The sequence below is a fragment of the Phaenicophaeus curvirostris genome, chromosome Z (assembly GCF_032191515.1).
Source record: "Phaenicophaeus curvirostris isolate KB17595 chromosome Z, BPBGC_Pcur_1.0, whole genome shotgun sequence".
Lineage (NCBI taxonomy): Eukaryota > Metazoa > Chordata > Aves > Cuculiformes > Cuculidae > Phaenicophaeus > Phaenicophaeus curvirostris.
The window spans coordinates 14,995,176-15,006,565 of NC_091431.1; the positions used below are offsets into that span (position 1 = coordinate 14,995,176).

Here is an 11,390-nt window from a genome sequence, read left to right on the forward strand (position 1 = left end):
CTTCAAGAAGGGCAGCAGGGGTGACCCTGGTAACTACAGGCTCGTCAGTCTCACTCCAGTGCCTGGGAAGATTATGCGGATTATTCTGGGAGCTACTGGGAAACACTTGAAAGAACACAGTCATCAGTCCCAGCCAGCTTGGGTTTATAAGGAGACGGTCCTGCCTGACAAACTTACTCTCTTTCTATGACAAAATTACTCACCTGGTTGACCAAGGAAAACCAGTTGACGTGATCTTTCTGGATTTCAGCAAGGCCTTTGATCCAGTCTCTCACAGGATTCTCCTGAACAAAACGTCCAGCACCCAGCTGGATAAACACACAACACAGCGGGTGAACAATTGGCTGGCGGGTTGGGCTCACAGCGTGGTGGTGACTGGGGTTACATCACCCTAGCTGCGTTCCTTAGCGATCCATCTGAGGACCAGTGCTCTTTGACATCTTCATAACTGACCTGGATGCAGGACTCGAGTGTTTACTGACCCAGTTCGCTGATGACACGGAACTGGGAGGAGCTGCTGACCCTCCTGAAGGCAAAGAGGCCCTGCAGAGGGGTCTGGACAATCGGAGAGCTGTGCAATTGCCAACCACGTTTAATTTAACACAGGCAACAGGTTTGCATCTGGGACGCGGCAGCTCTGGATGGAGGGATGGCCTAGGGAGCAGCCCTGCAGAAAGGGATCTGGGTGTATAGTTGGCAGCCAAGAGAGCCAACCATGTCCTGGGATGCATCCAGCATTGTATCACCAGCCAGGGAAGAAGGGGATTGTCTCGTTCTGGTCTACCCCACCTCGAGTATTGTGTGCAGCTTTGGGTGTTGCAGTATAAAAAGGATTGAAAGCTACTAGAGAGGGGCCCGAGATGCACGCAGTTCATAAAGGTTTTGCAGGGGAGGCGTGTGAGGAGAGGCTGAAGTCACTTGGTCTGTTCAGCATGGAGGAGACTGAGGGGTCTGGAGCTTCCACAGGGAAGGGGAGGAACAGGCACTGAACTCTTCTCCCTGGACCCGAGGGAATGGCAGGAAGATGCCAGGGGACGAAAAAGTTCTTCCCCCAGAGGGTGGTGGAGCACTGGAGCAGCTCCCAGGGAAGCACAGTGCCAAGCCTCACAATATTCCAGAAGTGTTTGGATAACACCCTCAGACACACGGAGTGAATGTTGGGGTGTCCTGTGCAGGGGCAGGAGTTGGTATCTGATCCTTGTGGGTCTCTTCCAACTCAGGATATTCTGTAAACTCTTAACTGTCTTCAGTAAGGATGGAACCAAGTCAGCCTAGTCTGAGTCAGTCTGTTCAGTCTGGAAATAATCTTGAAATTCACCTGAGTCGAGTGGTTTTCACATCATCTGAAGCATCACAACACCTTCTGTGTGCTCTTCCTGCACTGAAAACACGTCCTGCTTAGTAAGTGGCATATTCCCTCTCACAGCAACCCATGTGGCACGCTCACAGCACTCCCCTGTCCACCCACTCCGGCCGTCTGTTCTCTTACACACCAAACACCTGCACGTGGTTCCTTTCACTGTGTGGTGGAGCTGTCAAGTGGCCACAGGGCACAGCACAGCTCTGCCACAGCAGACCCGCAGCGCACACAGTCTGTCTGTGCTACGGAAGCAGAGACCAGGACTGCACTCCCTTCCTTTTGCTGCCCTCTCCAGTTAAATGCCTACCGACAGCGCTCCAGATCTCCCAACAACAGAGGAGTACATAATATCTTCCATGGAGGAACAGGATGCAAATTTCTTTATTCCATCAAGGACTGATTACAAAACCCAAAACACCAATAAAAATCAGATTCTGCCAGTAACAAACATTGAGTAAACATTTTATTGAAATGCAGATAAACACAACATTGGGATATAAGAACGCTCACTTGTGCCTGGCCAATTTTTGACTGTGAAGCTAGGGACTATATTGTGATTATAATCATTCACCACTGATTAGAATCAACATTTGAGGGCAGTTTAGCAAATAGAAAACTCAGGAAAGTAATATCCACTTCAAAACTTGTGACAAGACCCATTCAGACCAGTTTCTGAAAGCTTTTTTGCCCCTCATCATCCAAAATATTTACTTATGTAGCTTTATAAAATAAACTCCCTCAGGAGAATCAAGTGCTTTCTGTTAATACCCTCACCTGGTTTATGTAAGGTCACGCTTGCTCTTCTGTCCCTTTCTCTAAGGCCCAAAGTCCTACATCTCTCAATTCCCAAGTCTGTAAGACAGAACACTTTGTACTTCTGCAAGTCTTTTTCAATACTCACCTACAGAAGTCCCTGCACAGGTCTCCAAATGCTTCGTCTTTTCTACCCAGCTGCTCCTGTCATCTTTGGATGCCACCTCGTATATGCACAGAACCCCTGGCAACACCCAGTGACGCACAGTGTCTGTGCTGGTGTACAGTTCTGTTTGACAGAGCTGTCAGAGTACACATCAAGTTGGCAGAACTCCAAGTTTCAGGTAAAAAATATATCTCCGTGTGATCCATTATTCCACAGCACAAACAGAGCAGAAATAATTTGCAGAAGACAAGATACCCCGGTGCGAAAGAGCTGCGTTTGTGAACTACTTCACAGCGGCGGGAAGCCAAACTATTCCACAGTCATTACGGAAAGGGCTATCTTCCTCCTGGCTCCACAGCTGTACGCAACATTAAAATATGCAATGCACACAGAAAAAAAAGGCAGACCAAATTCCACATTTACAAGTAGAAGGTTTTTTCAACAAGGAAGGACACTTTAAAGCTCTAGTACATTTGCTGTTTAATTCCTTCCACTTTTCCCTTTTCCCATGAAGGCACACACACATGTATACACATACAGATTCCCACTTATAACTGGAGTCCACCTAGACCAAAGTGAAGCATTCAGTAACCGCTCTTATGCTGCTGAATGAAATGTTCATATTAAAGCCGAGCATCAGAACGGCTGGCAGAAGAGTTTGCGCAGGCTTATTGTGAGCTTCAAGTTCTAAACTTCAGTCATCCTCATCTGCATCTGTCCTTTTAGCTTCAGACAACAAGGAGTACTTAGGACCCCAAAACATTTGAAAATTCAGTTCTTAAATCAAGATTTTGAAGTTTATCAGTCAAAGGAATCAATTTTCATCAGCCCCTCTTTGATTTTCATGTTCTACAATGTGGACAGTGGAGCACATTCCATCATGGAGCGTTAAAGAGACTTTGGGAGTGACACAGAATAAGCAGCTGGACTAATATATAAGTTTGGTTTTTTAAAAAAAAAATTGTATTTTTTGAGTAGCTCCATTACAGGTAAACTCACCTGCCAGCGTATAAATACTTATAGAATTTCATCTTAATTGCACCAAGGTTCAGATGTATCACCATTCACTCCATAAATATTGAAGGCCAACAGTAATTACCTCTCACACGATGCAGGCCCTGTTCCCTGGGGCTAAGCGACATCACCCGTGCCAACACCCCGATGAACAGAAGGGTGAGAGAAGGCAGTGGTTTCACAACAGCTTTAGCAAGAACTCATAGGTTGCATTGATTATGCCCCAGGACAAGAGAGAACGGTGGTAATTCAGATGGGCTCCTCTGAAAAGGTGGATCAGTTTTCTATCGCGTTCCAGCCAGATCTTCACGAAGACTTTAGAGAAGGACTGGAATTCACCACCAATCTGAGCCTGCATGCGAGTTTTCACAACATTCACTGGGAAAAACAAGAACCCCAGCATGGCACCCAGCAACCCTCCGCAGATGAAGTCATTGACCAAATGAGTGCTGTACGACGTCGCCTCAGGCAGACACTGTTTGATAGGTCCCCGCAGCCCAAAGAAGAGTACGTTACTAGGCCCATTCCGGAGCAGAATAGGCACTAATCCCCGATAATATTCTCTCAGCCCATAGGTTTTCAGTACCTTGAACGCCTGGTAAGTGTTAGTAAATTTATCGTGGTGTTTGTAGTCCTGAAGCAAAGTCTGAACGCGCTCAAAGGGTGTCAGAACAGCTTCTGTGGTCCCTGCAAGCACTGCTGCCATGCTGCGAGTCAGGAGCTCCGGAGCACTCATATGCCTAAGGAGCAGGGAGGAGAAATCTTCATACAAGCCAAACATCAGAGCCAGTGTGGTGGTTTTCTGCATTAATGGAGGAAGGATGCCACGATAGAGGTTGCGAATGCCATCCTTCTGCAGCTGATACACTGCGTCCTTGGTTTTCAAACCATACAGCTGCTGTCGAAAGAGGACTTTCTGGATGGGAAAAGTGACTGCTATGTTTGTGAAGGCCGCACAGTAGCCACAAAGATAATGTTTACCAGAGGTAGCCATTACGTCATTCCTTAGATACTCCTTTGAATTCCTTAGGGAAGACCCTTCTGAATCCATTACACCGTGTTTCATACTGCAGTATGCCTTAGTTCCCCTTCCCTGCATCAAAAAAAGAGAAGGGCCAATGTGAGCAGAACGCCAGGTCCAGCTTTTTTCATACTCGTGGATCATTCAGACGGCACCTGGCAGCCTACACCTGTGCAATGCCCCTAAATTTGAAGGGGAAAAGCAACACAGGCCAGATCTAACGGATGTTGCTGTTTTCTATTCAAGTCTCAGAGGCCTGAACAAGTGGCAGATTTTCCCTCTGTGTATCTTCAAATGAAAATAGTAATAAATTGGGAAGAAAACTGAGATATGAACTCCTCGAGAGCTACAGCACAGCTGACCAAAGGAAGCTTCTGCATTAGATGTGTTTCCAGCATTGAGGAATACAAAGAGGGGAAGGCCTGCTCTCACACTAATAGGACACACATCACCAGGATGGTGGTGGTGTGGGACAAGACAATCTAAAAAAAAAGAAAAAGAAACACAGCAGCATTGCAAATTCTGACCATTCCACTCTGCCTTTCCCTGTGGCAGAAAGCAACAGGTATTTAAATAACGGTTTGTCGTGGCTTAACCCCGTCAGCAGCTGAGGGCCACACAGCACTCACTCAATCTCCTGCCCTGGTGGGGAGAACACGAAGGGTCAAAGTGAGGAAAACTTGCGGGTTGATACAAAACCAGTCCAATAACGAAAACAATGTTCTTACAAAATATTTTGTAAGGGGAAAAAACGTCAAAGGGAGGAAAACAAATCCCATGTACCTGATGACAACAAAAGCAGTCGTTCCTACCGAATGGCCCAGCCAGTCTCAAGCAGCAGCCCCCCAGCCCCTCCCCAGTTTTACTGCTGAGCAGATGCCATTTGGTGTGGGAGATCCCCGGGTCAGCGGGGTCCACTCTTCTGGATGTGTTATCCTCCTAAATCTGTGCACACTGCAGCCTGCTTGCCACTGTGGGGGTGAGGGGCAGAAAAGGCCTCAGCCCTGTGCACGCGCTGCTCAGCAGTGACCAAAACATCCCTGTGCTATCAACACTCTGCAGCATCAACCCAAAATGCAGCCCCATGCAAGATGCTATGAAGAAAATTAATTTTATCCAGCCAAAACGAGCATGCAATTGTCATCACAGGCTTCAAACTGAACTACAGGAACACTTTTAACACATTTGGAAGACTTCTGGCAGTTCTAGCCTGATGTGCGGGCAAAGACAGCACCTTGAACCCACACAGCATTCTCCTGTGCGGTGGGTAATTGGCGGACCTGGCGCCTGCTGGGATCTGAGGTCCTGCAGGACACATCCACAGGGACAGTTCTACCAGGTCACGCAGAGAAATACCGAAGCATGCATTACTTGCTAACACTTGTTTGTCATTTAAAATCGGATTATTTACTCCACAGTGATATAAAGCTGGTTTTATAGCCGATCTGAGCCCTAACTTCCATTACAGCACAGCCTGAGTTAAGTCAACACCAGTCCAGGGAGGCAGGTGGTGGTTTGCAAAGTACAGATACTCCCTGACAGCTACAAAATCCTGTGATTTCCAAATGCTCTTTAGGTCTAGCACCCCTACCTGGCATGAGAAACTGCTTTTCATAGGCTGCTGGGTGCAGGATGAAGGGCCTCGGCTGTATGGAAACAACCCAGACCGCTCAAAGCAACTCAACAGATCTTTGTGAACAATTACACAATTTACTTTTAAAGCACATACATACCTGGGCTGGCTTCTCCCCTACAGTTATGCAGTATCTAATCCTTCCAAGTCTGGCAAGCACAAACACCATCTCAACAACTGACAAAGATGAAGTGTTTCTATCAATATGAGAAGCAACATCAGATAGAGATTCATATCTGATGGCTCACATGTCACTGCATGCATGCCCCAGTCTGGAATTGTGTTCTGATTGCTGCAGCTCTACTTGTGTGTACTAAAAAAGCCATACCTGCAGATGCACTAGTAGACAAGGGACAGTGGATCATGCCAGTTCTACTAACAGAGTGTGGCAAAGCCTCACCAGGGCCAACACCCTTCAGGAGATAACAGAAGGCCTTGACAACTTGCTGTTCACATGGGTGGCAAGTGCCTGTAGCCAAAACATATTTTTCCCTCTAATGAAACTCATAGTAGATAAAAAAAATATAAAAAACCAAGAAATCGAGACCTTCAGTTCAGTTTCAGAAGCTGCCTGCTCCTTTTGTCAATCCTTTTGGACACCGTGTTCCCTGGCCACAGCTTTGTACGTCAGGGGCTCTCGCCGCCTCCATCTCCCGGCACGCACACGCAGTGCTTCCAGAGGACTTCAGCCCATTGACCTGCAGACACCACAAAGGCCTTCAAAACACTGGCACACAACCCACTGCGTGAGAAAAACATCACAGGCAGACTGAAGACAAGGACGTTTGTTATCTGATACTGACACCCTGTTTTGAAATAAGCTGTTCTGGGTTTTTGTTCCACCCTCAACAGTTGATTTTCTGGGTTCTGTGACATCTCTGTATTTGTAAAACTGGTGAAGGACCAGCGTTTGCCATCATCCTTGATTGCTGTTGCACAAAACGTGCTACCTATGGAGTCACAGAGAATCAAGAGTTGTTGAGGGTAGAAAAGACCTTTAGAGATCAGAGAGTCAAGCTGTAAACTTAACACTGCCAGAGCCACCACTAAACCATGTCCCTAGGAGCCACATCCAGACAGCTTTTAAATCCCTCCAGGGACACTGACTGCCCCACTGCCCTGGGCAGACTCTTCCAGTCCTTGATAACCCTTTTTGTGAAAGAATTTTTCCTAATATCCAATCTAAACCTCCCGTGACACAACTGGAGGCCATCTCCTGTTGCCCTATTGCTTGTCACTTGGGAGAAGAGACCCATGATCTGGGCAAAGGGATCAAGTCCTCCCTGAGTCAGTTTGCAGTGACACAAAGCTGGGTGGGAGTCTCGATCTGCTGGAGGGCAGGAAGGCTCTGCAGAGGGATCAGGACAGGCTGGGTCAACAGGCACAGGTAAACTGTATGAGGTTTAATAGGGCCAGGTGCTAGGTACTGCATCTGGGACACAACGACCCCAGGCAAAGTTCCAGGTTGCTAGAAAGCTGCCTGGCAGAGAAGGACCTGGGGATGCTGGTCAACAATGGCTGAACATGAGCCACCAGTGGCCCAGGTGGCCAACAGCATCCTGGCTTGTACCAGCCACGGTGCGGCCAGCAGGAGCAGGTGAGGGATCATCTTCCTGGACTCAGCACTGGTGAGGCTGCACCTTGAATCCTGTGTTCAGTTTTGGGCCCCTCACTACAAGACAGACGTAGAGGGACTGCAGCCCATCTGGAGAAGAGGAACAGAGCTGGTGAAAGGGTCTGAAGCCCAGGGGTTCTGGGAATGGCTGAAGGACGTGGGGCTGTTTATCCTGGGAGCTCTCTACAGCTCCCAGCAAGAAGGTTGTGGTGAAGTGGGTACTGGTTTCTTCTCCCATGGAACAAGTGAAATGACAAGAGGAAATGGCTTCCAGTTCTGCCAGGGGAGGTACAGACTAGATAAGAGGAAAAATGTCTTCGCTGAAAGAGTGGTGAAACATTGGAAGAGGCTGCTGAGGACAGCGGTGGAGTCTCCATCTCTGGAGGGGCACCCAAAACACCTGGCTGTGACACTTCTGTATATGGTTTAGAAGGCACGGCAATGCCGAGTTTACGGTTGGACTGGATGAGCTTAGAGGTCTTTTCCAACCTCAACGACTGCAAGATCCCAAGCCTGGTCAAGGCACAGTTTAAGACTATGCCGGTAACTGGACGCTCTTTCAATCGGCAGAACAGAGCTACACTGCAAACTCGCACCCGTTCACCACCAGCTAACGGATGGGCTCTCCTACAACAACCACCGAGTCCCGGTGCCGCGCGGCTGCCCCGGCTGGTTCACAGACCGCGCCGCTCGTCCCCGCCCGCCGCCGTTCCCGACTCACCGCATGCTGGGCTCGGTCTGCCCGCCCCGCAGCCGCCGGGGCACAGCGCGGATCCGCCGCGGCCAGGAGGCCTCAGGGCCGCTCGGGAGCGATCGCCGCCCCGCCGGGGCTCGGCACCGGGCGACCTGCAAGCGAACGGCACGGGTCAGGGAGATCGGCGGAGCGGGGACGGCGCCCGCCCGCCCTCCCCGCACGCCGCTCCGGGCGGCTCCGCCCAAGATCAGCCCCGCGGGCCGGCCGAACCGCGCCGGGGAGACCGGAGCGCCTGCGCGGCGCCGGGCCGGGCCCCGCCGCGCCAAGCCGTGCGCGGTGGAGCAACCAAAGCCCCTACGGGCCGCGCCGGGCCGGGCCGGGCGGGACCCGCACCTGCTGCCATGGCGGCGGGAGCTCCGGCGGCGCCTCCGCACGCGGCCCCGCGCACCCGTGACGCGACGGCGGCGCCCGACGCACGGCGTGACGCACGGCCCCGTCCCGGCACGTGATCCTGGCCGCCCAATCAGAAGGCGCCGCGGGAGGAGGGGGCGTGGCTTGTAATCGGCACCGCTCCTTTGCCTTGCCCAGTAAGGCAGCGACGAGAGAGGAGGGCGCGCGCACATGGGGGCGCGGTTTGGTTTAGCCCCGCCCCTTTCCCCGCCCCGGCCAATCAGGTGGCGCCGCGGGGGGGGCGGCAGGGAGCGCGGTTTGGACCCTGTAGGGAAAGACCCGCTGGATCATCGATTGCAACTATTCCCATCAATCACTAAACCATGTCCCTCAACACTTCGTCCACCCGTGCCTTAAACACCTCCAGGGAAGGTGACTCAACCACCTCCCTGGGCAGCCTCTGCCAGTGCCCAATGACCCTTTCTGTGAAGAATTTTTTCCTAATGTCCAGCCTGAACCTCCCCTGGTGGAGCTTGAGGCCATTCCCTCTCATCCTGTCCCCTGTCACTTGGGAGAAGAGGCCAGCACCCTCCTCTCTACAACCTCCTTTCAGGTAGTTGTAGAGAGCAATAAGGTCTCCCCTCAGCCTCCTCTTCTCCAGGCTAAACACCCCCAGCTCTCTCAGCCGTTCCTCATAAGGCCTGTTCTCCACCCCCTCACCAGCTTTGTTGCTCTTTTCTGGACTCTCTCCAGAGCCTCAACATCCTTCTTGTGGTGAGGGGCCCAGAACTGAACACAGGATTCGAGGAGCGGTCTCACCAGTGCTGAGTACAGAGGGAGAATAACCTCCCTGGACCTGCTGGTCACGCCGTTTCTGATACAAGCCAAGATGCCATTGGCCTTCTTGGCCACCTGGGCCACTGCTGGCTCATGTTCAGTCGGCTGTCAACCAACACCCCCAGGTCTCTCTCCTCCAGGCAGCTCAGCTCTCTGCTCAGCCTTGGGCAGGAGGAAGGAGAAGCCCACTCCCCAGTGCCATGTCTTTTCCTCAGAATTGGTAGCGTCTCCAGCTGTGCAACAGGTGACCTTGTCCCTCTTTACTGCCTGCTGTATCCAGAGCCATCTTCATGGAACCACGGCCTCACCATGTGGCAGAGGCAGAAATGCAGACAATAGCTACAGAGTGACCCTGTGGCTGCAGTGAGCTCTCCAAGTGACCTCTGCTCAGGGGATGTGGCTGGCAGAGCTGTGGCTCTGGGAGGATGGGGTAGCAGCTCAGCCACAGAGCTGTGGGCTGTGTCTGGACTTGGTTGCAGCTTTGAGCTGCCTATTATTGCTTTGCCTGATTTGGTGATTCCTACCCTGCCACTATGTGAGATACTGGGCTGGATCTGCTGTCCTGCGGGAGCATCCCAGTGTACCCCTGTCCTCATGGGAGATACTGGCCCCTGTTGAGGAGAGAAGCAGCTATGTGGCTGCTGACAGCTCTCATTCAGGCTGTGCAAAGTGTTGTTAGCATCTTGAGGAAAGGCACCATGCTCTAAAGCCGAGCCCCCTGCTTGGGCTTCTGCCTCCAGCTCCTGTGAGGTGCCACCAAGGGTCTTTTCCTATTGGTGGTCATGGGGAGGTGTTGGGCTTGCAGCCCCACCAGCCCTGCCTGGTGTCAGACAGGCTGTGGGGAGAGAAGCATCACTAGCACCAGGACAGCCCTTGGAAGTGGCAGCAGGAGATGTCAGAGGATAAAGAAGCTGGATGCATGATGAGAAGAGAAATTTGGCATTGTGTACTAGAACCCCAAAGAAAGGTAAAAGTTAAGCATGCTTTGACAGCTTGAGAGTGACTTTCTGGCAGCTGGGTTAATTACCCTTCTGCCCTTTTCCCCAGCAGGACTGGGAGCTGTAGCTTTTCTCTGTGGTTGCTGTCTTCTCTTGCTCCCTTTCATGAGTGACCTTGATCCTTTTGCTTTTATTCTCTCTACATATGCAAAAAAAAAAAAGAACCCATAGTGCAATAAGATACACAATGACCTTTGCTCAGGTAATGTCGTCATTGGCAACAGAAAAGCCATCATCCATAACAATCAGATCTATGGGAATAAAGAAGCTGGCATTTATATTGTGTATAATGGAAACCCTGCTGTGAGGTATGTTAGCTAGCACCAACCGACCTCTCTCTCTCTCCTCCTTCATTTCTTAAGAACTATTTCTCCCACTGTGCATGCTTTCTTGTCTATTTTTCCTATCCTCACTGTAGAGCAGAAACAAGACCATGGTGCCCTAGTGCCTTTCTGTGACCTCCCTCTATCTCCTTGCTGCACCCAGGTCTTTGCCAAGTGCCAGGCCTGGATTTTCCCTCTGGATCTTAGGAGGACATGGGCTGTGGTGCTTTTTGCAGGAAAAGGGGGAAACTGACCTTGGCACTCCAATCATTCTTACTCCAACTCACCTTTCTGCTTTAAGCACCCCGAGGTACTGATTTGCGTGTGTTTAATAGTTGTTATTGTGAGTATCTGGGAGGCTTCAGGTTGATGCTGTCAGCTTTGCCTGGTGGTTTCAACCAGTAGCAAGAAACCCAGAAATGAGGTAGTGGCTGGTGCATGGTATTGGTGGCAGATGTGAGGGGTATCTTGTCTGTGCTGCCACCCCTTCGTACTTTTCACACGGTCTGTGGGTGATGGGGAACAGCCTGTGACAACTCCCTGTGGTACTGCAGAGCCTCTCTCAGCCTGTCCTCATAGCAGATGT

At 50.8% G+C, this 11,390-nt stretch overlaps 1 protein-coding gene across 2 annotated transcripts; it reads right to left on the reverse strand.

The window, feature by feature from the left end:
• Positions 1-1,717: 1,717 nt before the first annotated feature.
• SLC25A51 (solute carrier family 25 member 51) lies at positions 1,718-8,429 on the reverse strand. Of its 2 annotated transcripts, none has more exons than XM_069881102.1 (3): positions 8,284-8,429; positions 6,495-6,645; positions 1,718-4,386 (listed from the first exon to the last, which is right to left on the reverse strand). In XM_069881102.1, exon 3 carries the CDS (start codon positions 4,357-4,359, stop codon positions 3,472-3,474), a length of 888 nt encoding a protein of 295 aa, XP_069737203.1. In that variant the 5' UTR covers positions 4,360-4,386; positions 6,495-6,645; positions 8,284-8,429; the 3' UTR covers positions 1,718-3,471. The 2 variants fall into 2 exon arrangements, with proteins under 2 accessions (XP_069737203.1, XP_069737202.1); XM_069881101.1 differs by having other exon boundaries at positions 6,495-6,689; positions 8,284-8,427.
• Positions 8,430-11,390: the final 2,961 nt, after the last annotated feature.